This window comes from Lontra canadensis, unplaced genomic scaffold (genome assembly GCF_010015895.1).
Source record: "Lontra canadensis isolate GAN:19392208 unplaced genomic scaffold, GSC_riverotter_1.0 scaffold15, whole genome shotgun sequence".
Taxonomy (NCBI): domain Eukaryota; kingdom Metazoa; phylum Chordata; class Mammalia; order Carnivora; family Mustelidae; genus Lontra; species Lontra canadensis.
In genome coordinates, this window is record NW_022631009.1 from 11,753,546 (window position 1) to 11,778,208 (window position 24,663).

General features: G+C 40.1%; 1 protein-coding gene across 9 annotated transcripts in view; it reads left to right on the forward strand.

Moving 5' to 3' along the window:
* Positions 1-24,663, forward strand: part of SYBU (syntabulin) — a 110,539-nt gene that overhangs the window by 13,065 nt on the left and 72,811 nt on the right. For 3 of the 9 annotated variants that reach the window (XM_032858449.1, XM_032858450.1, XM_032858451.1), the window contains exon 1: positions 24,195-24,310. The exons of 2 other annotated variants lie outside the window; for them this stretch is intronic. In XM_032858449.1, the coding sequence (XP_032714340.1) occupies positions 24,248-24,310 (63 nt within the window). In that variant the 5' untranslated portion in view covers positions 24,195-24,247. Of the gene's footprint in view, positions 1-20,862; positions 21,004-24,194; positions 24,311-24,463; positions 24,483-24,663 lie in introns of those variants that run through there. 4 more of the 9 variants (XM_032858452.1, XM_032858455.1, XM_032858457.1 and 1 more) reach the window with 3 other exon arrangements.

The window sequence follows — 24,663 nt, forward strand, 5'->3', positions numbered from 1 at the left end:
TAAAAAAAGTTCTTTTACAGTTTGATACCATTTTTATAAAGCCCCAAAACAAGCGATATTAACATATTGCTTATATTTTTAGGCCTAGGTTGACTCCCAGGCCTAAGCTGGAAAATACTTCACTATTAAAAATCTCTCTCTTGGGGCGCCTGGGTGGCTCAGTGGGTTAAGCCTCTGCCTTCAGCTCAGATCATGATCTCAGGGTCCTGGGATCGAGCCCCGCATCGGGCTCCACGCTCAGCAGGGAGCCTGCTTCCCCCTCTCTCTCTGCCTGCCTCTCTGCTTACTTGTGATGTCTCTCTGTAAAATAATAAAAAAAAAAATCTCTCTCTCCCTCTCTCTGAACTTGAATAGTTGAATTTGATTTATGTAAATGAGAATATGACAAGACTTGACTGTTTTGCCAAAAAGTCCATTAGCCTTCTGGAATTACAAGGCTCATGGTGTCCGGCCAGCTCTCATTAAGAGTTGCCCAGGAAACAGCAACACACACACACGATGAACTTGAGCCTTGGCATTAAAAAGAAACGAATTTGAATTTCTACCAGGTACATTAGTTTGGACAAGTTACTTCAACACTTAGAACATCGGTTTCCTTAATTATCAAATGTAGGTCATAATACCCACCTCAAGCCACTGGTAAGGGTTAAATGAGAGAATTTGTATTAAGCCTACTACAGTGTCTACCAATATATGGTATCTATTAATATTATCAGTGATTAGGATGGTTCTTTAAGGTTGGGGTTTTTTTTGTTTGTTTTTAACTGATGAAGTTCTAGAACCTAGGTGAGGTTCGGTGGGCTGAGGTCCGGAGCCGATGACCGAGAAAGAATTCTTGAGACATCTTTGGTGCAAAATGGTGGTTTATTAAAGCACGGGGACAGGACCCATGGGCAGGAAGAGCTGCTGCCCTGTTATCCTGAGGAGTGGCTGATCATATACACAGGAGTTGGGTAGGTGAGAACAAAGCGGGTGATGTTAGTCTCTAAGGAATTTTGGAAGCAAGGTCTCCAGGACCTTGAGGGGCTAGCTATTGTTGGGAGAAAGGTTATTTATTACTAGTAGTAAATATCTTCTTGTGAGACCCTTTAGATGTATATCAGTGGGCCATATGCTTGGGAATGATTCTTGACACTATCTTGGAGATCTAGAGATAAAGTTTCACATTTCTCCTATCAAGTGTCCTTGTTAGTGAGATTTGGGTTTAGAAGAAATTTAACTTTATTTAGGGCTTGAGGAACTGAGTTATTTGCCTCTGGAAATTGTGCTATTGATAAGGTAACTTCTTTGTTTGTAGATCTCTAGGACATTTGTAAACTAAGGGAGACTCCTGTCTTGTAGGATTGTGATTTCTGCAAGTTAACTATTTGTTTCTCGTTAATGGCAGTCAGGGGTGCCTGAAGAATGTCACACACATTACCGAGGGGAGGGGAGCGGGTGGAGAGGGGGTGCAAGGTGCCAGCTTTTGCTTTGTCCTCAGCCAGCCTCCTGCTCCCTCATCATAACTATTACTTTTTTTTTTTTTTAAACAAACCACCAGAGGGTAGTAGAGAACAAATAGTTTGTATACATTGTTCCAGGTGCTGTCTCCTTGAAATTGCCATGTTCTTGTCCTCATAATACATCTGCCTGCCTGTCCTGTCATTTCAAAGTAAATGTATAAGCTTGAAAACATGAAATATGCTTTTACTATTCTTAAATATCCAAATTTTACATATGACGAGGAATAGGCTGTAGTAAGTATAAGATGCTTCATTCCTGAACTATTTTAAAGGAGATAGAGAAATATACTTCTTGCTTTGAAGTGTTTTATTCATACTTGGTATTTTATAGAACTGGAAAGGTTTTGGGTACTAATTAAAACATGAATTACTGCATCTTCTTTGTGGTATTACTGAAGAATACCAAATTAATGGTAGCGAAGTTTTAGTGCTTTTCTTGTTTATTTAAGGAGTACAGGTCATTATGAAAACAATTTCAATATATACCCTTGAAATATATCTAAGGAGTTTTAAGCTGCTACATTTTTTCACTGTTGCATATAACAATTGACTGTATATGAAAGTCAGCGTATCATCATGATATATGATATATTGATATACCAATATGATATCATGATGATATGCCAATTCCTGGTAAGAATGAGGTTGGGTATTTAGATTTAAATTAGAAGGTAGGTTAAAACAAGATCATTGAGATTGAGAAGGTGGGACACGAGAGAACAGTATGTGAAACTAATGTATTTTCCAAAGTTGCAAGTTCTCAGGAAAAGCAGATGTAGATAATAATATATTAATGGGTTTGTACTGATGCTAGAGCTCTAGTATAATTTTAAGTCTATATTTTTCAGACTTTGAAGAGCGCCGTGGTTCTCCATCAAGGAGAGTTTTGTCCCACAGGGGACATTTGGCAGTGTCTGGAGAAATTTCTGATTTGTCAGGACCAGGGTGAGGGCAGGTGTGGGGGTTGTGCTGCTGGCATCTGGTGAGTGGCGGCTGGAGACGCATGATGCAGGGCACAGGGCAGCCCCCCACAACAAAGAATTACGCAGCCCAATATGTTCATAGTGCTGATGCTCAGAAACCCTGGAGTAAAGCCATGAACTTTCAAAGACTATGCTGTGTTGTTGGCTATTTTCCATTTCTATTCCGTGTCCGCATTGGTCGTTTAGAGAAGAGCTCTGGGCCCCGAAGCACAGCAGTTGCCTTGGAGCTCATCTTCCCTTTTTAAAGCAGCAGATTTTCTAGAGCTTCCATTTAAAGAATGTGCCATATTCACTCAGTGTCTGACGGGGATTAAATGTGCTTTTGGAAACTTCGCAAGAAATGTACAAGCTCTCAGTAGAGAGAATTTGTAGAAAACAAAAACAGAAGAGCAGGTTTCTAGTTTTTCTTCCCCCAAATGGCCTTAGTGGTTTCAAAAATGGGAAGTGTGATTAACACTGCTTTGTATTTTAAGTCGAAGCATTTGGAAGCATGGGTATAATGCCTTCAGGACATGAAATCTTCAGTTACATGATCACTTATTTAGAAATGTGATGAAGTGTGAAGAAATTGTACCAGCAGGAGGAATCGTTTAAAATTCTAAAAACCTGAAAAACAGTTTCATAGAACATGTATATGGTTACAAATCAGCTGGCATGTATGGTAGAGACTTAGGGTTTAACTGTCACAAATCCACTAACTTTTCTTGACTTATTAATAGTTCAGAGAGCCAAAAGAGAACAAGAAGGTAATTTATTTACATTAATTAGCTTATTTGGAGAGAACATTGAGCTTTTCACTTTTAATCTATAATGACACCTAAATTGCCTATATCAAATCCAGCTAAAAAATAAAACATAAATTTCAAAAACCAAGAAAGCAAATGTGTCATACTAATTTAAAGAGTTTAAAACTTGACAGTCATGGTCAATGGTATTAGAAAACTATCCAAATTAACTGTTTAATCCAATTTATCCAAATAGGTAGATCTGTTCTATGCAATATTATAGTGTTGGATATGTGGCCCAAACCAGAAAAAATCCCAATAATTTTTATGTTGATTGCATGTTGATATGACAGTATTTTGGATATGTTGGGTTGAATAAAATATATTGTTAAGTTAACCTATTTCTTTTAATTTCCTTAATGTTGCTGGTAGAAAATTTAAAAGTATGTTTATAGCTCATTATTTTTATTGGACAGCACTGGCCTAGACCCTTCAGGTTTTAATTAAGTAGTTACTTTCATCTTTGATCAAGTAAGCATTTTAGAAATTATGGTCATGTGAGAGAAAATGTATACCTAGTTTGCTAATCATTCCATGTATCATCATTTACATAGTGTTGACCTCCCATTTCCTCATTTCTACCCTGCAGCAACCTCCTGCTTCCCCCAAAGAGGTTCTTCCAAACAACCCTTGAATACCTTCTCTTCTCTCCTCTGTTTTCCCTCTCACAATGTGCCCATTGTCTGGGGTGCCTCCCCTCCTCAATTTACCTTAGTCTTCACTTCAGTCTTCAAGATCTAACTGAAAATATTACATTTTAATAATGTTTTTTTACAACTGTGAGTGGTCTCATTCCTAAATTTCTTCAGCACTTACTCTGTACTGGCCTTTCCTGAAGTGTGTTACTCCTTACACTGGGACTGCCAGAGTAGCGTTTTCTGAGGAGAAAAGTTACCATGGTCACATGGGTTAGGGAAATAGTGAATTAAGCAGTCAAATTATTCTATTTCCTGTAGGATTTCTTCGGGACCCTTATAGTTTAATCTGGATTAAGAACTCTTAAAGAGCCACTTGATACATAGCATTTTTCAGTCCTTTTTTCTTTTTTTTTTTTTAAGGTTTATTTATTATGAGAGAGAGAGAGTAGAGGAAGGGGTGGGAGGAAAGGATCTTGAGCAGACTCCCTTCTGAGCGTGGAGCCCTGTGCTGCTCAGCGGGATTTTACAACCCGAGATCATGACCAAGAATCAGACACTTAACAGACTGACCCTCCCGGTCCATTTTGACAATGGAGTGTTTTTTTTCCTCCATGCATTTCACAGAACTGAGTTACTAGAAACACACCTTGAGAAATAATGTGTATACCGTTGATCAGCACATACTCTTCTGTACTTTTTTTCTCTTGATTTGAGCCATTATATAAACTCTATACCTTTACTTGAGTTCTCACATTTTTATTTATTGTTTCCTAACATACACTGTATATGATTTTCCAAAGTCAGAAATCATTTTGGTCAACACTATGCAAAATGTTGCATTACCTGTTGATTTAGCTTAATACATTAAATGGAAATGTATTCCTGTTTGTAATGTATTAGTCCTGTTTGTGGTGAGAGCAATATTACGTGGACATTACAGTAAAGCCAAATGCTATAGTTCTTACTTTCAAATTTAAACTCTAATTAGTGGGAGGAGTATAGGACAATCTGCAACATACTCAATAGAGAAAACCATCAGCAGCACTAAACAGAGCCACTAAGTACCTCGGCTCTTTCTTTGAGGGCAAAAGGGGTAAATTACTGGAAAATATAAACTGGAGGTCAAGTAGAAGACGAGAAAATGAGAGTGAAAGAGAGACCTTTAAAAGTGTGCTAGGAAGAAGGAAAGACAAAGTTGAATAATAAGGTATCACCAGAATTATTTTAATTACATGGCAGTGAAAAAAAAAAAAAACTTCTATCAAATATTCATTTGGTCATATATTAACTCTAATTTATTTTTTCAAAAATATGCACTCAGTGACCAAACTCAAAAGGGTAATTGATTTATTACTATTACATGTACATGCAAATCAAAATGACAATATTTAAGCCAGTCATAAGGGTTAAACGTGATACATGCTACCTAGGAAATGTCATGTTAGGTTTGACCCGGAGACAGTCCTACCCATTTCGTCCCTTATTGTCCCTATCACAGTCAGTCTTTTCTCTGCCTTATTCCCTTGTTTTTATTCATATATTTTTCTAAACATGACTCCCCTCCAAAAATATATGTGAAGGGGACAGAGAAGAGATTGTCTTAGGTCTTTCTATATTTCTGGTGCCTGGTCCAATTCACTTAATATTTGCAGAGTCCCTGACATTGGCATTAAACGTTGTGTTGAAAAAGAAGATAGCTGTTTTCTTGATTTCCACCTCAAAAGTCAAGAGCATATGTGAAGATCCAAGTTTCCCTTAATAACACATGAGAAATATTTTCCATGACTTTTTCTATATTGTGAAATATTTTAAAAGACTTTATTTATTTATTTGACAGACAGAGATCACATGTAGGCAGAGAGAGAGGAGGAGGAAGCAGGCTCCCTGCTGAGCAGAGAGCCCAATGTGGGGCTTGACCCCAGGACTCTGGGATCATGACCCGAGCTGAAGGCAGAGGCTTTAACCCACTGAGCCAGCCAAGCACCCCTATATTGTAAAATATTTTAATCAACTGATCAACAAGTGTGTATTTATAACCTGTTTACTGTGTTTGGGGCCAGATGCTTTGGGAAAGTAAAAAGAAAGTAAACTACCTGCTTCCTTTGAATTGAGGGTTGAGAAAAAAGGAGAAACAGATAGTAGGAAACAAATGGAGAGTGAGAGTGAAGTTCTAGCGGACATACACTTCAGTTCGGAAAAGGGAAACTGAAAGTAGGCCTTGAAACCAAGGAACTCAGTCCACAAAGTGAAGGCAACTTTGAAGGCTGTTAAAGCCAGAAGTATGTTTTATATTATGTTCTAGTAGACATCAGAGAGCCCATGAGTTTTGAGGAGACAGTCCACAAGAGGGGTCCTCTGGTAGGATGAGACTCACACAGCCCAGTCTGGGAACAGATTAGAACAGGGAGAGACCACAGAAGGAAGACCATGTCAGAGACCATTGGCTTTAGCCTAAGTTGGAAGGGTGCATGTCTCTCTAGGGTAGGGGCCATGGAATTAGGCCAGAAGTAGCTTTGAGAGGAGAACAGGTAGGACTCGGTGACTGACCAAAACAGAAAATTAAAACATGTGGGTGAGATGGTTAAAAGTACCCCAAGGTTTTGAGCACAGATTAAAAAAAATAATAGTTAATGTTTTTGAGAATTTGCTCTGTGCCAGTGTTTTGTGTCCTTTGCATGGATTTTCCTGAGTTTCATGATACATCTATTGATGTAAGTACTAATATTTCCCCTGTTTTATTAGTGAGGGAACAAATTCATAGAGGAAATACAACTTGAACAGAAATTTTAATCCAGGCAGCCTAGATTCAAATCCCATACTCTTCACATCTATGCTAGTCTCAGTCTCATGTTCTAAAGAAGAGACGGTGACATAGATAAGTTTGGAATGAGGAGCTAATTTGAAGAGAATAAGAAATAATGACTTATATTTGAAATAAAGTTTGGACTTAGGACAGTATTTGCAAGTACATGTGTCCAGGTAAGATTTGGAAATGAAAACCCTCAGCTTTCAGAGCTAAATTTGATAGTATATGTCACAGAGATTTCAAAAGTTCTCTAGAGAAGAAAATACATCAGAGATATCAAAGACTGCATTTTTGCATAGATATTATTTTTCATAGGTAATGAATTTGATAAGCATGCATATTGGTTATTTCATTTTATATGACCCTAGACCAGTGCTCTATAAACTTCTTTGGTCACATACCTCTAAGACACAATTTTTGAGCATACGCACTTTTGTATGTAACTTATTCTCCTTTGTTTTCACTTGATAATGAAGCTAATGATGAGTTCATACTGGGAGAAGATGCAGTTCTATTCTTTCCTTGTCTGCTTCTCCTTGCACTTTGAAGAGGAACTTCAATTTGCCATTCTTCTGCAGACTACTTTTTAAACCCATTTGTTTTGAGTTAAAACTAATCTGTATTATCCAGACCCAGGTTAACTGCACTCTGTTACAACTCTAGACAGTAGATCTCTCGTTCGCATTGCATTTTTACATAGGTGGAATCAAACATCTGACTTTAGGAACTAAATTAGGGCACTGGTTTCATTCCACATATTAAATATCGTAATTTTTTTTCTTTTTTTTTAAGATCTTATTTATTTATTTGATACATGGAGAGAGATCACAAGTTAGGCAGAGAGGAAGGCAGAGAGAGAGGGGGAAGCAGGCTCTCTGCTGAGCAGAGAGTGCAGGGCCCAGGACCCTGAGATCATGACCTGAGTTTAACCCACTGAGCCACCCAGGCGTCCCAATATCGTAATTTCTTATTTGCAAATTGCCACACTGACATTTCCATACCCATAATTTTTCCAGCTGTCCTCCACTGACCATGGAACTTCTCTGCACTTTGGAGACCACTGATTGTGTCTTAACTTCTCAAGGGTCAGAAGGTGCTTCCTCCATAGGCCTCTACTAGCGGCTGCTGAGTGGACAGGTATAAGAGCCCTGTAACTGCACACTCCCTGTCCAAAACGCACCTGGGCTTGTCCTTCCCAAGTTAGAGGCCTTGGAGTTTTAGTCTCTTCATGCAACATCCTCACTTTTTTTTTTTTTTTTAACATTTTAGTTTCCCTTTCTCCTTTTAATCACTTTAGCTTCAGCCTTCTCCTATTTCATCTTATGGTTTTTGAGATACGATGCCGAGAATTTCATAATTACTTTCAGAGTAAGCTGCCATAGATTTGTATGTGGAAGGATCTATAGTCTCTGTACGTTTCTAGAATTTCTTTTGAGAATACCCAGAAATCCATGTCTTTTTCAGTTCCACTCATTGTGAAATGAGTACCTCCCTTTTATTTTATCAAAAGATAAGTAACGGGCGCCTGGGTGGGTCAGTGGGTTAAGCCTCTGCCTTCAGCTCAGGTCATGATCCCAGGGTCCTGGGATCGAGCCCCGCATCTAGCTCTCTGCTCAGCAGGGAGCCTGCTTCCTCCTCTCTCTCTGCCTACTTGTGATCTCTGTCTGTCAAATAAATAAATAAATATCTTTAAAAAAATTAATAACAGTCAAAACTTCTCAATAAACATTTGCTCAGAGAGAAATAATTTGGAGGTTAGAGTCAAATGAGAATGTCAAAAATATTTACTAATCCTTATCAGGTGAGTAGGAAATAATCTAAATTAATATGTCTTATTTTATTTTTATTTAGGTTACTGTTTTATCTTATTTTTATTTCATTTTTTCTTATTTTTAATTATTTATCTTAGATAATTATCTTATTGTTCTCGTTAGCCTTGAATTAAAGGTTTTCCTATGCTTGGGCAGATAATCTCACAGATAGGATGGTCATATTACACTTGAAAATGTATTCTCATTTGAGCTGTAGAAAAAAACTTAGCATTGAAAAATGATAAGCGTGGGGATGCCTGGGTGGCTCAGTTGGTTAAGTGGCTGCCTTCAGCTCAGGTCATGATCCCAGCGTCTTGGGATCGAGTCCCACATCGGGCTCCTTGCTCAGCAGGGAGCCTGCTTCTCCCTCTGCCTCTGCCTGCCACTCTGTCTGCCTGTGCTCGCTCGCTCTCTCTCTCGCTCTCTCTGACAAATTTAAAAAAAAACCTAAAATAAAAAAAATAAATAGAAAAATGATAAGTGTGAATAATCAGATATCAGACAATAACTGGGGACCCCAATTTGATTGTTTGAAATAAGACACAATCTTGACATAGTTAAGTACACAGTCCAGAAAGTGTCTGATATACTCATCTTTCCAAGATATATAAATGAGGAAACAGATATTAAAATAACTTGTAACTTCTACCATCATTCTGATAAAAGCCATTTATTATAACTATCAATGGAAAGAAAAAGTTAACGAATTCATAAGTAACCGTGGACCAGCTTTTTTCCTAGCCTAACAATAAAAAGAGCTTTTACTTTTTTTTTTTAAGATTTTATTTATTTATTTGACAGAGAGAGATCCCAAGTAGGCAGAGAGACAGGCAGAGAGAGAGGAAGGGAAGCAGGCTCCCCGCTGAGCAGAGAGCCCGATGCGGGACTCGATTCCAGGACCCCGAGATCATGACCCGAGCCGAAGGCAGCTGCTTAATCCACCGAGCCACCCAGGCGCCCCGAGCTTTTACTTTTTGATTTGCAAACAAAACATACGGTTTTGGTTTTGCTTTAAACTCAAAATCAGTGTGGAAAGATATCTACCCATTTCTTATTGAGATAAATGAAGCCAGATGGATATAGCTACAAGATGGCTCAGAATTAGGTCTATTTTAGTCATTTCACCAGAGCTATTTGGCTAATTGGCTACTTGATTCATAAACACTCGAGTTGATATAGGAGCAAAATTAACTTCTTTGTCCTTTCCATGTAGCATTTGTATTTTCGCATGACAGATGGACTTAGGATATTAGCAGTGTAATTTTTTTTTAAACCGACTTGTGAAACAGTTTTATAAGAACACCCACCTCTGTTTCCAGAACAAATTAATAATAGTAAATATGTATTTCTCCCTTCTCCTACTGACAGTCACTGGATTGCCCCTATTTATAGGGAACTGCAAAAGGGTTATAAGATTTGGAAGAGAGGAGAAGAAAAATTAAGTGAAGAACAGTAAAAGAGAACAAAAGAGTGGCACCTAGTGTGGGAGGAGTTTAAATGTGGCAGGCAGAAGTCAAGAGCCCTGTGAACCTGGCAGTGGAGCTATGGTTGGTAAAATCTATTGTTTTCTGTGTACAAAAGAAAAAATTCAAATTGGGCTACTGTGAAATACAGGGCTGCTTTTGTCAACAGCATTCTGGGTTCCTCATTGAAAAGGGACAGTGTAAGAAAGGACGTAGGCACTGAAAAGCTACAAAGAGCTATCAGCTTTGAAAAGTCCCTACCCTGTTACACTGGAGAACTTCAGTTTGACAGTCGTGAATAGAAACCTTACAGGTGCTGGGGCAAAAACAAGAGGCAGCAGATCGTCAGGTTGTTTGTTATTGCCTACACAATAGCTGAACTGGAAATTCCCTTGGTTAATTCTCTTTCATTGCCCAACTGCAAGTCCATCGCGGAGCAGACCTGGGGCAAGACTGCCCTGCTGAAAGTAAATATAAGGCTCACGCACCTCATTGGAAAAGCCGTCAGACGCGATCTGATGATAACTGTTCAGCAAACCCAGCACTTTTCTGTCCTTATTAATGCGTCTGAAAACACAAAGACTAATGACTCTGAGAGGAAGTATATGATCTATATATATGGGTAAGACTCCTTGCCAAATGTTAAATTATTGAACTTAAAAGAGGCCAAGCAGATGAATACAGAAGATTTGAGGGGTAATTCTTAACACAGTCTCAGAACTTGGGATAGATATAAAAGCAAATGTATTAGTGTAACAGGGATGCTATTAGCTCTAATTTGTAAGTGAAGAGAAGTTTCTGATCTGCTCAAGCAGGAAGTGGCTTTCCTAGTTTCAATGCCTTGTCTTTACCACTTAGAGAGCTAGCAGCTGTGAACGCACTGAAAACACCGGATTTGTTCATATTTTTGCCACACTTCTCTTTATAGCTTCCATCAAAGAGCCCCTGTTTGTCTTTGTGAATTAAAGACTTCAGCGGAATTTGTGGAAGACTAACAACACTAAAGAAATCAGATGAGATGCACTAGTTACAACAAAAAAACCAGGCAAAACCCTAATTTCCTGCGTTCGTGCCTCAGTTTATTTTTTTAAAGATTTATTTATTTTGAGAGAGAAAGACAGCTCACACATGAGTAGGGAGAGGGGCAGAGGATGAGCATCTCAAGCAGACTCTTGGCGGAGTGCAGAGCCTGATGCGGGGCTCGATCTCATGACCCATGAGGTTATGAGCTGAGCTGAAACCAAGAGTTGAATGTTTTACCAAGTGAGCCACCTAGACTCAGTTTAAAAGCGTGGTCATTGAGAAGATCTCAAGTCCATTCCTACAAGTGAGAATCCAGAGCTACCTGAAGATATTGACTAGTCTAAAATTTGTCCTATATTTTCTAATTATTGAGGTGGTAGACCTATTCTCCAAATAGTGCTGTCTTCCAGAGAGACAGTGTGATTGGCTCTTTGTCACATCACTTCTTGAGATGTGCTGCCTTACCCATGACCATCAAGAAAGGGATCTTATGTGGTGCACTCAGTGAGTTACTAATGAATGCAGTAAGAAACCCAGAAGTAGCATCTTTCAGTAGGACCAGACTAAATGGGAGATAACATTGTGATTAAAAATTTTAGAGAGAGTCCTCATTTATACTAATGTAATTCAAAATTGTGTGTATCACATTTTGGGGGGCTCCATAAAGAAGTTGCATCTCAGTATTTAAAATTATTGGATATAAAACTCTGACCCAGAAACAAGCAAGCCTTAAATACACAAAGAACTCGAAGTGTTTATTAATCCCATTGAAGGGCTACTACAAATAAATCATGCAGTTGCTTCCCAGTTGGCTAGAGAACGGGATTGCTCAAAGGTTTCAGGTTGAAAAGCCTCCCACAGCTCTCTAGGCCAGAAATTTGGCAGTGACAGTGAAAAACTACAAAGACAAATTCCCAAATATTTATCATATGATTTGTATTCTGCAGTCATTTCCAGTTTCAGTGGCAACAGTGGAGAGGAAAGGATGAAGTCAGGTTACAGGAATAAAATGCTTGAGAAGGGGCTTGAATGTGCAGAAATGCACATTTCTGCAGAAGGCCCAGCGTCAGGACTGTGTCACTACAGATCTGCTCTCTGCCTTTCCTTACTAAAGCTCACCAGAACAAACAAATTACCTCTTAGGAAAAGACCCTCAGAAAACCTCAGTTTTGAAGGAGAACCGTATTCTCCTAATTAAAAAAAGAAGAAGAAGCAGGATTTTCTACTCAAACTCCCTCTGTAAATCACCATTATCTCTGGTTCTAGCTATAAATTATGAAGAAGTGACTGGTTTGTAGTCAAGTGTAATAATAGAGCTACTCTAGCAAAATAGAATGAAGAAGTGAGTACATTTCTTATCATTAAGGGGTTGTTGTGTGTCTGTTTAGTTTTTAATGTTTATAGAAACAGTGCTTTGCAGAAAAGGAATTCAAGGGATTCAGCCAAGGGAAAGAAAGCCTTGCCTTCTTGATTTTCCCTCGACCACACTTCTCCATTACGGAGAAAAAAAAAATACGCGTAAGTCCTGTATTAATAAATAACATTCTTTAGTCATGTTTATGTTTGCACTTTTATTTTCACTTTATCTTCAAATATAGTTTAAAGGTAGAAATCGAAGTTTTAATATTTTTTAAAACATTTTTTTATTTATGTATTCAAGAGAGCGGAATCTGTGGAGGGAAGCAGAGGGAGAGGGACAAGTGGACTTTGTGCTGAGCATAGACCCCAACTCAGGGCTCCATCTCAGGACCCTGAGATCATGATCTGAGCTGAAACCAAGAGTCAGAGGTTTAACCAGCTGAGCCACCCAGGTGTCCCTTGATGTTGTTAATATGAAGTAGGTCATGTCACTATCCTGTGAGTGTTAAAATGATTATATTTTATGTTATTATTTAGAAATTGCCCAAAAGGATGCAGTGTGGCTTACGTTGGGTGGAGTTCATTATTCTGCCTTTATTTTCCATGGCCTTAGAACATGTCGAAACACTGCTGAGGGCACAGAGTAAAATTAAAAGATCACACCTATTCCTACTACCAAGCTTACTACTTAAATGTCCCCTAATATTTACCTAAGTTCTTTGTACCTACCAAGGAAAGTCTCAGTTAATATTTGTTGAATAAATAAAATCAGTTACTTAAAAATAGTCTGGAATTCACAGGATAAGATTTGCAGCAATGAAAGTATAATTCTGCAAGGCAGTTCTTAGGTAAGCATTACAGAAACTGCCTAATTATTGTTTGTTTCATCTTCATTGTAATATTTTAAAAATATATCATTTCATATAGCTGTTATTGCAAAATTAAAACCCAAAAATGAAAACCAGAAAATTCTTAGGTCTGTATTTATTCCCCATTTTCAACATTTCGTAGTCCTTTCATAGAGGTGTTTCTGAATTTAGAACTTAATGCAGGAACTACAGCCTTAACATAGGCAGAAAAAGAACAATAATTGATATGCAGAAATTACAGGTGTTTACTATGATAAATGCAAGCATATTGGTTTTAACAAACTCACACTTCTATATTTAGCATCTTAAGCATTAGGAAATTGGCTGCTTTTAAGTGTATTTAAAAAGGGTTGGTAGTGGGACACCTGGGTGGGTAGACTGTTGAGAGCCTGCCTTCGGCTCAGGTCATGATCTCAGGGTCCTGGCATTAAATAAATAAAATCTTAAAAAGAAAAGAGGGGTTGGCAGTGTGGAGTGTTCTAATATTGTCTTGCCCCCATAACTATTTATTATAAATATTCCAAGTTTCAAAATAGATCTGCTGAAGTCATATATACAATTGAAAAATTTAAACATTTTCTTGAGTTTATTATAACAAAAAATGCAGCAGTGCAACCATATGAGTATTTAAAACTGTAAATGCCAGTGTCTTTTTAAAAATTAAATTCTCATCTAGAATTGTTTTCTATTTTAATACAAAAAGTCAAGTAAGTGGTAGGGGAAAACAGGAGGAAAACTATAACAAGGAGTCATGGGAATACTTCAAAGAGAATTCTTTGAATTCTCACTCAAGAGAAGTGAGTCCATTAGAATAATGAAGCTAAGATTAATATTTTATAATAAATAGGATGAAACGTATGTATTTTCTCAGGCAGAAGCTTTTCAAGATACACCAATTTGGAAGTCATTATTTCACTTGATCACTAAAAAATTCTTTTGAATTGCTCTTCAGTTCATGTGATTAGCCCAAAAGCTAACACAGTTTCTGTGTTCATCTTATCCCTAATATCACTTTATCTTTCCCTAATACTATATACCCCTACAGTTACAGCAGAAAGAATTTTCAAAGCCAGAAATCATTGTCATCATTATTTCACCCTTGAGACTGGAGTAAATTCATAACCCTTACAAGTCATATTTTCAAATGAGTCTGTCTGGAGGGTAGTAGGAGCCAGATGGTGGTGGTGGGAGGTGGAGGTTGGAGATTCGGAAGTGTTCTAAGTAGAAGAAACAACATTTGTGAAAGTCAAAGGTAGAATACAAGAATTAGATCATGAAAGACCTTGTAAACCATATGTTAGTGTATGACTGTTATCGTCAGGGCAATGGTGAACATTGAAGGGCTTGTACTGGGGCCGGGAAATGCAGGGTCGGATGGAGGATGGTCAGATTTGCACTGTAAAGAGATCACTCTGCGTACTGTTTAAAAATGTACTGGAGGGGAACAAGTCTGTAGGCCAGATGAAATCCAGGCAGCGGGAACCTGGGTGGTTCAGTGGGTTAAAGCCTCTGCCTTCAGCTCAGGTCATGATCCCAGGATCTTGGGATCAAGCCCTGCTTCAGGCTCTCTACTTAGCAGGGAGCCTGCTTCCCGCCCCACCCCCCTGCCTACTTGTGATCTCTGTCAATTAAATAAATAAACTCTTAAAAAAAAAAAAGATAGAAATCCAGGCAGGACGGAGAAATGAAAATGTTTTAGAGATAATTAAGAGGCAGAACGGATATGACTTAGGTTCCAATTAGTTGTAAAAGTGAAGGAGAGAGATGTTCTCTGAGTGTCGCCCAGCTTCCCAGATCTGTAAAATGATCGCATTTATTAACTTAGAGAACACAGAAGGAAGATTGGCTTTTTGAGGAACTATGATAGACTCAGTTTGGAATATAGTGAATTTGTGGACCCTATGGAATATGAAAGTCAAGATATCTGGATGGATTAGGGCATAGTCATAGAAGAGAGATGATGTGAGTTTTTAAAATTTATGGAAGATCTGCCTATACATAGTAATTGAAGCAATTAGAAAGAAAGATATCACTTAGGGAGGGAAGGTAGGATGAAGACATGAGAGGGTCAAGGCTAGAAACTGAGGAACACAAGCCATTTAAGGAATGGCCAGAAAGGATACAGTGGAATAGGAAAAAACAGGAAGACTGAGGTATGGAAGGAAAACAATGTTCAGAAGTGTGGGAGTGTTTATCTCAAAGGTCGATGAGAAGTCAAGATTGAGATAAAAACTAACCATTAGATTAAACCATAGGGAGGTAATTTTTTACTTTGGGCCTGAACTCTATATAGAATGGTGGGTACACATACATGAGTGGATTGGTTTGGGTTAAGGGGCAGGGAGAGTATGAAGCATGTGAACATAGATTCTTTTTCAGAAGTTTGATGAATGGGGAAAAGCAACTGGGTAGTACTCGAGAGATGTGAGAGTTTAAGAGAGCCATTTATGCAGTTGTGAAAGGACTCAGCATGTTTAAATGATGATGTGAACTCCGATAGAAAAGTTAAAGTTAACCACAAAAAAGGGAAAATTGCTAATAATCACAGAGAACACTTATTGAGTGCTTAATATACACTAGACAGTCTTCCAAGTTCTTCACATATATTAACTCTTCTGATGTTCACAATAACCCTATGAGGTAAGTACTGTGATTATTCCATTTTACAGATAAGGAAATAGAAACCTGGAGTCTTAGAAGAACTAACTGATGAGATAACTTTAAGAGGTGGAAAGGGTGGGATCCAAAGCCCAAGTAAAAGGAATTACCCTTGAAAGAAAAGGGATAACTTCCATTCTAAAGGACCAGAAATAGAGAGGATGGGGTGAAAGCTGATGAATTTGTAGATTTGGAGGCAAGAGATGGGGTTGTTTTGTTTTTTTAAGATTTTTTTTTATTTATTTAACAGAGAGAGACAGCGAGAGAGGGAACACAAGCAGGGGCAGGGGAGAGGGAGAAGCAGGCTTCCCACTGAGCAGGAAGCTGGATGAGGGGCTCAAACCCAGGACCCTGGGATCATGACCCAAGCCAAAGGGAGATGCTTAACCACTGAGCCACCCGGGCGTCCCGAGAGACTGAGTTTTCTTAATAGCTTTTGTTTTATCAGTCAATCAGGAGATAAGGGCAGGGCATAGCATGAGGGTGGAGGTTGTAGGCTGGTAGATTTGAAGTGTGGGGGTTTCAAGGAGACGCTGTGGAGAATAGGAGTGCATGCTGACCAAGGGGCATACAGTGATTGCCAGGCAGCACCGAGGTCCCACTGCAGCTGGAGAGCAAGTGCTAGCTGTGTCATCCATCCGCAGGTATGTGGGGTTTACCTGAAGCTTGGCTTCAGGGCGAGGTAGTACTGTTCAGAGTATCTGAAAAAGGTCCAGAAGTCTTGGCCTTGAGTCCACCATGAAGTTAAAAGATCTTGAAGGCAAACCATGCAGGTAGAGGGTATGGAGAAGGGCAGAGAAGAAGTGAGGGGTGTAGTTCCATCATTTTATAGGCACTTACTTCCACTTCCACCTTCTTCAGAACTGGAGTTTAATTAGGAAGGGATTGTGTCCAAAGATTAAGGAAAAAAAAAAAAAAAGGGAATGGATTGTGTCCAAAATTAGAAGACCTATATTTTTTTCCTCTGAAAGAGTGTACAGAAACTCTATACCTTCTGCTTAATTTTTCTATAAACTTAAAACTGCTCAGAAAATATGGAGTCTAAAAATTTAAGAAATATATCTGGAAATATAGACAGTAGAGATTCTCTGAATGTGATTTACAAATTAGCTCACTTTGATTGTCTATTTTGGTGGCTCCGCAGATAAAAGAAAAGAAAATAATTCTGAACCAACCATTATCTATCACACTACAAAGCACGTACTTATTATCCCATACCCACTGGATAGTGAGTCTAGTCATTGGTATTCAGTTACATGTAGCCTTAAATTTTGAAAATTTTCTGAAATTGAATAAAGACGCTGCTAAAGTTTTTTATGAAGACAGACTGTTGCGAAGAAAACAGACTTCACCTGTCAGGAGAAAAATTCACTAATGAACCAATAGGTGGCAGTATAACATGGTGTTCTTGAAATTTTAAATACTACTGCTAATTAAAATATTGATTGAAGCGCCAGGTATGTGCTTGATGCTGTACTAGGTAATCAGAACTCTGAGACAAACCCATTTCTTCCAGAAGGTTACAGTCAAACAGTAAAGATTCTAGGGGAAACCGAAAGCTTCTCTCTGTATCAATTCACCGTAGACCAGTTTGTAGGGCAGCAGGTCTCTCAGAGTAAAAAGAAGGGTTGGGGGGTGGGAGGGAGAAGGTCAAGGAAAGGGAGGGAAGGGGAAGAGAGAAGACAGAAAAGGACAGGAGAGAAAAAGAGAAAGGAACTCTAAAGGAGCCAAAATTATTAAAGGACCTATTCATCCCTTGAAATTCATTTCAAAACTCATCCCTGGAAGCCTCAGACCTGGACTAACTTGGACACTGGCAAACCCTCAGGACATTCATTTGTCAGGATGTTAACACAATGAGTAGTGTAACAGCCAATGGCCATGCCCATGTCTCTACTGGACTGTGAGATACTTGAGGACAGGAAATACCATTCATCTTTTAATACTCTGGAAACAGTGCCTGAGCCAGTGCCTGGCTCAGAATAGGAATGAAATAAATACTAATCACGCTATTTATCATGCTTTCTACCTTTTTAATCTTACTTTGGGAACAAAAGTCCTGTCAATATCTTCTCCCATGAAAAATTCAGTTTCTTTCTATCTCATAAGTCACCTGGGGAAAAACTTAATGTTTCTCTTTAATAAAAGCTAAAATAAAAACCTTCAAGATATGGAGAATATGAAAAAAGCAAACAGGAGGTAGAAATGGTGGTTGATCCTGAGGAAGAAAGGGTATCTATTAAGCTCTACCATGTGCCTAACATAAATGATAGGCTTCGCATATATTCTTATCTAACCCTTACAACAGTATTATGAAGTAATTACTGTTATTAAGTCCATTTTATAGGTGAGAAAATGAGGATCAGAGAAGTTGATTTTCCCAAAGACATTAACTGGTTACAACATAACCTTCCAGCCAACCAGCCTTTCCTCCTCCCTCCCTCCCTCCCTCCCTCCCTTCCTTCCTTCCTTCCTTCCATTTTTTTTTCTTTTTCCTTCTTCTTTTAATTAACATGCACTTATCATATGCTGAGTCCTAGAGGGATTAAATTATTTGTCTAAGACTACCAGTCACAACGAGGCAAAAAAGGACTCACCAGCCCTATGGGATATGAGAATCCATGTTCTTTATTAAACTTTTTTAATTTTTATTTTTATTATTATTATTTTTTTTAGTACAGTTGTCTTTGCAGACTTCCAGAAACTCGTTTCACTTTCCTGTGGCCCCTTGAATCAGCATCACCTTATAGCAGGTTACTAGCTGTGCTTCCATTTGAAAGGGACACAGATGTTTTTCTATCAGCCTCTGAGTTGAGGTCATTTCTCAACCCTTGAATTTGCTATTCTCTAGCATACCACTGGCAGCTCTTCCTGAAATATTGGCTGGTCCAGTAAACAATAGGGCCAGGAACCTGGGAAGCTACCCTTGAGCTTCTGAGTTTCTGGATGCAGCCCCAGCTGTTAGTGGTAAGGAGGACCAAGAGCCTCATACCCTTGCCCAATCAGAGGAAAACAGAGGTAACTTCTGGGAAAACAATGGGCATGGGAGCTTACCACAGCCATCCAGAGACAGCCAGATGTGATGGTATCACGAGGCCCCAAGTGAGAAATTTATTCTTATTTTAAAAGTCCTGTTTTTGATGCACCATAGATAAGCCTGAAAACAAACACCCAAAGATGCTAACAGAAGGAGTATGGATAATTGACGTTAGGACAATGAGATTATGAGTAATTTTGTTGGCATGGTTTTTGTAGAAGAAAATATTAAAAAGAAAATATTAAAGCTATCTTTTTAGAAAAGTACTTGTTTTCTTCTTTGATGGAACAGTGCTCTAGAAATAGCTAAAGAAGACACAGGCAGGTGAAAAACCATCAGCTAGGTTCCCAAATTCTGGATATATTTTGCTACAGATTTTTTCTGCAGTGTATTGGAAATTTAGCAGGGCCTGAATTTACTCATTAGGTCACAGGATTTCAGGTGATGAGGGAAGAGGGTTCACAGCAATGACCTAGGAGATGGAAATAAAGCAACCCCTCCCCCCACCCCACTCCCAAATTCCCCTGGGGCTTGGTGTTTCTTTGGTTTCCCCTGGACTTCTGCAGCTGCTGTCATAGAAGTTGGCCGCTAGGGGCGCTCTGCTCCATCTTGCAATACTACTGGCGCCCTTTGAGTAGACAATCTCAAAATCCTTCCTCCTCCCATCTTTTAGTAGAAATAAAGGCAAAATTATAAAAATAAATGACTAGTAAGAAGAAGAAGAACGTTTAGTAGAAAGTTGAGCAGAAAACAAGCACAAAATCATGAAAATAAATGATATAATGGAGAATAGATTCTTTTACCTTAGTGTAACTCAAATCTAGCCACAGATCTCGTTTCTGGGAACACAGGTTATAAATTTCTTTTCTAAACCAAGACTGGTGTGGATGCTGAATGAATCCTTCAGAGCCTCTAACCTGGGCTACCTGCTCTGCCCCTGCTTCATATGAAAAGAGTCTCAGCCTCATCTTCTCCTTAGGGAGTTCTCCCACTGGGCTCATGCAGCTTTTAACCACCCTGTGCTTCTCATGCTTCTGGTCTCCTGGTCTCCTAAGAATGGAGGGTGAACTTTTCCCAGCTCAGAATTCAGCCTCTGGATTTAGGCCTTCCTATGCCTACCTTACAGATAACTTTCTTTGCCTTTTCTACAAGTCTGTAAGACCCACACATTTGCTGTCTTGTCTAGTCATTTGAAGTTTTTATTAGGTAAATGTCAAGACTCAGTTTCTCCCATCCAGATGACAACCTTTACTCTCATACTTTCCAGTGCATCTTAGTTTCAGTCATTCTAATCTACTGTCCCAATAAGTACATACGTACTTGTTCAAACACGTGTTCCCAGTTTGTTCAATACAATCACCATCCCTATGTTTTTGCTAGTATCTCCCTCTATTCTCAAAAATGGGCAAAAGGCCACAAAAAGCAGATGGCATTTGGGGAGGATTACCTCATGTTTGCTGCCCCATTGGGTAGGTGGAAGACTATATCCGCATCATCCTTTAAAGTCCCCAACCCTCAGCCTCTCCCTGTTTACCTGGACTTTCCCTTAATTCCTGTTCTTCATCTGAAGGATGCCTCTCACTGAAGACTCATTTACAGAGCAGATATAACTGACACACTCTGAACCCACTGGTAGTTCTGGCCGGTTACCCACTGCCCTCTCTGTCCCCTACTCTCTGGGCCCCCTCCTCAGGGAGTGATCTTGAAGAATTCTACTCATCAGTTTTACAGCATCCAAATCCCTTCACCATATAGTAACAATAACACACATACAGTAAGAGGAGAATTGATCACTCACACACACTTCTAAGGGAAAATGGGAAGCTCTCCCCGGTAAGAAAGATATGGGTCTCCACCCCACCACAAAAAAATCCCAGGATGCCCCAGAATGCAGTTTCTTCTCCTCATGACGTGTTGTGAAGCACGTCAGCTGCTTCTTGTTGCTGTGCAGATCACCCTACATCGGGTCACTGAGACAGAAGGCAGCGCGAGCTCCCACAGCTGATAGGATTAGGAGATGGTGCTTTGTCAGCCTTGACTGGGTCGAGAGAAGCCCTCAGCATACGCAGGTGAGCTGTGAGAGAGAGCGGATGTGGGGGGCTGTGATGGGTCTCGGTTGTATGGTGCAGACGTTTTCTCCTTGCAGTGCATTTGTATGTATTATCTTTTCTGTTAAGTTTGCATTTGGTGGGGGGGTTCCTATCGATAAAAACCTGTTCTTTATCACATCTGATTTCAGGGATTGGCCACATGCCCCTCACAGGATTTTTGTGAGGCTCAAATGAGATTATATATGTGAAAGAGCTCTGAAAATATAAAGTTTTGTGTAAATGAAAGGCATTATTCATTTAATTATAAATTTTACATAAATAAAGAATTAAATAATATATCTCATATTTGGGGGCATAATTACCCATACACACTCTTTTCCCCCCAATCTATAACATTCTATCTCCTATTCTTTCTGAGACCTGGGCAGGGATACTATTTATAATCTTAAAGAGCTCTAGCCTTCTAAAGCAGTCAGTATTCTCTAAAAACCAGCATTACATTCATTTCTAAAGGAAAAACTGCAAAATTACAAAACAAAACAACAAAATAAGTAACTAGAAACAGAAATGATGCATTAGAGTATTTTAAAGCAGATGAAAGATGAATATAATACACTATATTAGATTATATCTCTTTGATGGTGTAACACAAATGTTATAAGACATTATTCTTAATGACATGAGAAACACTTGAATGAAACTAAAGGCGGCATAGATATTATCATTTGTACAACTTGCCTTATAGAACAGCAGAAAAACAGGCTTAGGTTCCAAAAGTACAGAGCTAAGAGACGTTAGAACACTAAATCATCAGCCTTTCCCTCAGCAGCGTTGCTATGGTGACAGCAGGGCCACCACACAGCCTCTCACTGCCTGCACTTCTGCAGTAAAAGCTTTCACTGAACACATGTTGGATTTTTTAGGCACACACCCCATCATCAAATACAAAGACATATTGGAAGCAGCTTTAGGAGTCATTTGCAAAACAGAAGTTGGGTCTCTTTTCTTTATGCTGTACTGATGAGACCCTATGGGCTTCGAGAATTCAGTCATTCATGCATTTGTTCATTTGACTATTGTGTACTGAGTGCCTACTGTATGACAGGACCGTACTAGGTACTGCCTATGACTCCTGGTAGAGACAGATAAATAGGGAATTCTGATAGAAGATCATATCAATTCTCCTGGGGTATATTAAAAACAGGTATTCTGGAAATATGCAAGGACAGACCTTGGGGGGTCAGGGGAGATTTCCTGGAAGAAGCTGTCTCTAAAGTGAAATTTATGTATCTTTAGGAGTCTAGTAGGAGATTAAGGAGAGTGAGGTGGAAGAAATGCTCTAGACAAAGGGACTAGCATGTGAACAGTCTAAAGGAAAAAGAAAACATGATACCTCCAGAGAACTGAAAGTTCTACTGTTTGAGTTAGTTATCCATGTGTGTGGGGAGGCAGAGTAGCCAAGGGATGGGGATAGGGGATGGGTGGACAAGAAGTGGCAACAAATGAGATCAGAGAAGTAAGCAAGACTAGATAGTGAAATGCTTCTGTGCTATATTCAGGATTTTGAGTACTACTTGGGAGGACAACTGAGAAGTCATTAATGAGTCTTAATGAAGAAACATGGCTTTATTTGGCTGTTCTGAAAGGCCTTGTGGAAAAATTTAAAAACTGGCAAGAAAGGAAGAAGAGGCAAGGTTGGAAGCAAGACAACTCCTGTTAGACCACTATTGCAATAATCTGGGATGTTTGTGGTTTAGATTTTAAATGAAGATTGTAGAGTTAAACAGTGGACAGAAGTATTCAGATTCAAGATATTATTATTAGAGTAGCATGGGGATGACTTGTGGTTTTTGCTATGTGGGGGCCACATGAGAGAGATGAAAAAGTCAAGAATAAGGTTCTGATTGGGACAGCTCAGTGCACGGTGTTTCTATTCTTAGGCCCCCAGACTCAATTCTCAGTTCTCAGTAGAGAATTCAGAAACACCGTTTGCCCTTAACGGTCTATTCCTGTGCCAAAGTATATGTCCCTGGGCTCATAATTTTGGAAATAGTAGATTGTAGGAATCATCCTGGATCATCACTTTCCTGAAGTCCTTATCTAAGACAGTGCAGGTATAGAAAGTATGAATTAATCACTCCTCCCTCCAAATAAAGAATTCTAAGATTACCAAGCTCACTGCTTAAGAAGTCTAAGTAGATTGAAAAGACATGAAGATGTATGGGATAAAATTTCCTTAGGGATATAGGAAAAGGGCATATTGATTTCACTATTTTCAGGCTCTCTCTCGACTCATGTTGCTTATTCCTGGATTTGAAATTGGAAGACTCAGAAAAATGCTGTTTGGAGGGCAGACAAATGGGGATGGTGGTGGCTCAAATACAATTTTCAAGGGTTATAGTCCTCTCGTGTACAACACTGGGAGTAAGATCTGACTGTTTCCCATCCACATTGCTGCTTAGAATTTCCTCCAATTCTGAATGAAGGGTATCTAAGTTATCATATATGTTGAGCTCCATCACTAGAGAAGATTAACTATAGCAGGTGTCCTAAGTAAGGCCTATGACCCAGCTGATGATCTCTTTTTTAACTCCTCAGTTGAACAAATCTGTCTGCCTCACAAATGCTTTTTCTGCCTGTCAGAGAGGAGGCCTCAGCAAATACTGAAGGGTGACCTGGACGTGACTTAACCACCCCTTGTAAAGTTCTGTTCAATAAACTGGGTACAGCTGTTTGCTTGCCCCATCTAATCCTCACAGCTACCCTTGAGGTAGATATTATTATCAACCCTCAATTTAAGAAGCACAAACGTTGAAGTTCAGAGAGGTCAAGAACTTTACCATAAACGCACTCAGCTGGGAAGGAGTCCAGTGCTGCCTCGCACCCGGGTTTCTGAGTTCAAACGTAGTGTCCTTCCCCTAGCAGTATGCCCGGGGCCCATTCCCAGCCGCTGCAGGGCAGAGATGGAGAAAAGGCTGCTCTCAAGCTTAAAATAGTCTGGCTCCCCCAAGCCCTTGGGAAGCGGCCTCACGGTTCTTTCCCTGGCCCTTCTGATGCAAATCCCCCGAGGAGAATCGGCCTCTGAGATCCCAGAACGAGATGCTGTGTCAGTCCTGCAGCACTGGCTTGGCTGGGGTCCGGGAGCAGGGGGACCCGCCCCGTCTCTCTCGGGCGAGGTAATTGTGGGGATCCGTATGTTGACTCAAAACCGAGATGGCAGGGAGGGGCCGCGAGGGAAAAACTTTCTCCATTTTGGCCCTCGATGATGTCGCAGTTTTTCTCCGCTCTGCTATCAGACGCGTACCCGCTTCAAACCGGACCCCAGGTGCCAAAGACAGGGGGTCGGGCACTTCCCGGCTGGAGATGCTCGCGGCCCCGGCCAGCCCCCTTGGGGTCGGGCTCCGCAGAGAGGGAGGGGCGCGCGGCGCTAGAGGGAAGCGCCCGCGGCGAGATCGGGCGGTCGGGGTGCCCGACGAGTCACCCGGGGGTCCCGGCAGGTGAGGGAGGCGGCGGGGAGGCGGCGGCGCCCGGGGAGCGGCGGCGGGCAGTGGCCGCGGCACCACGTGTCCGGCCGGGGCGGGGCGCCGGGGCGCGCCCTCGGAGCCGAGAGAGCCGCGGCGGTGGCGGTGGCGGTGGCGGTGGCGGTGGCGGTGGCGGCGGCGTGTCGGCCCCGCAGCA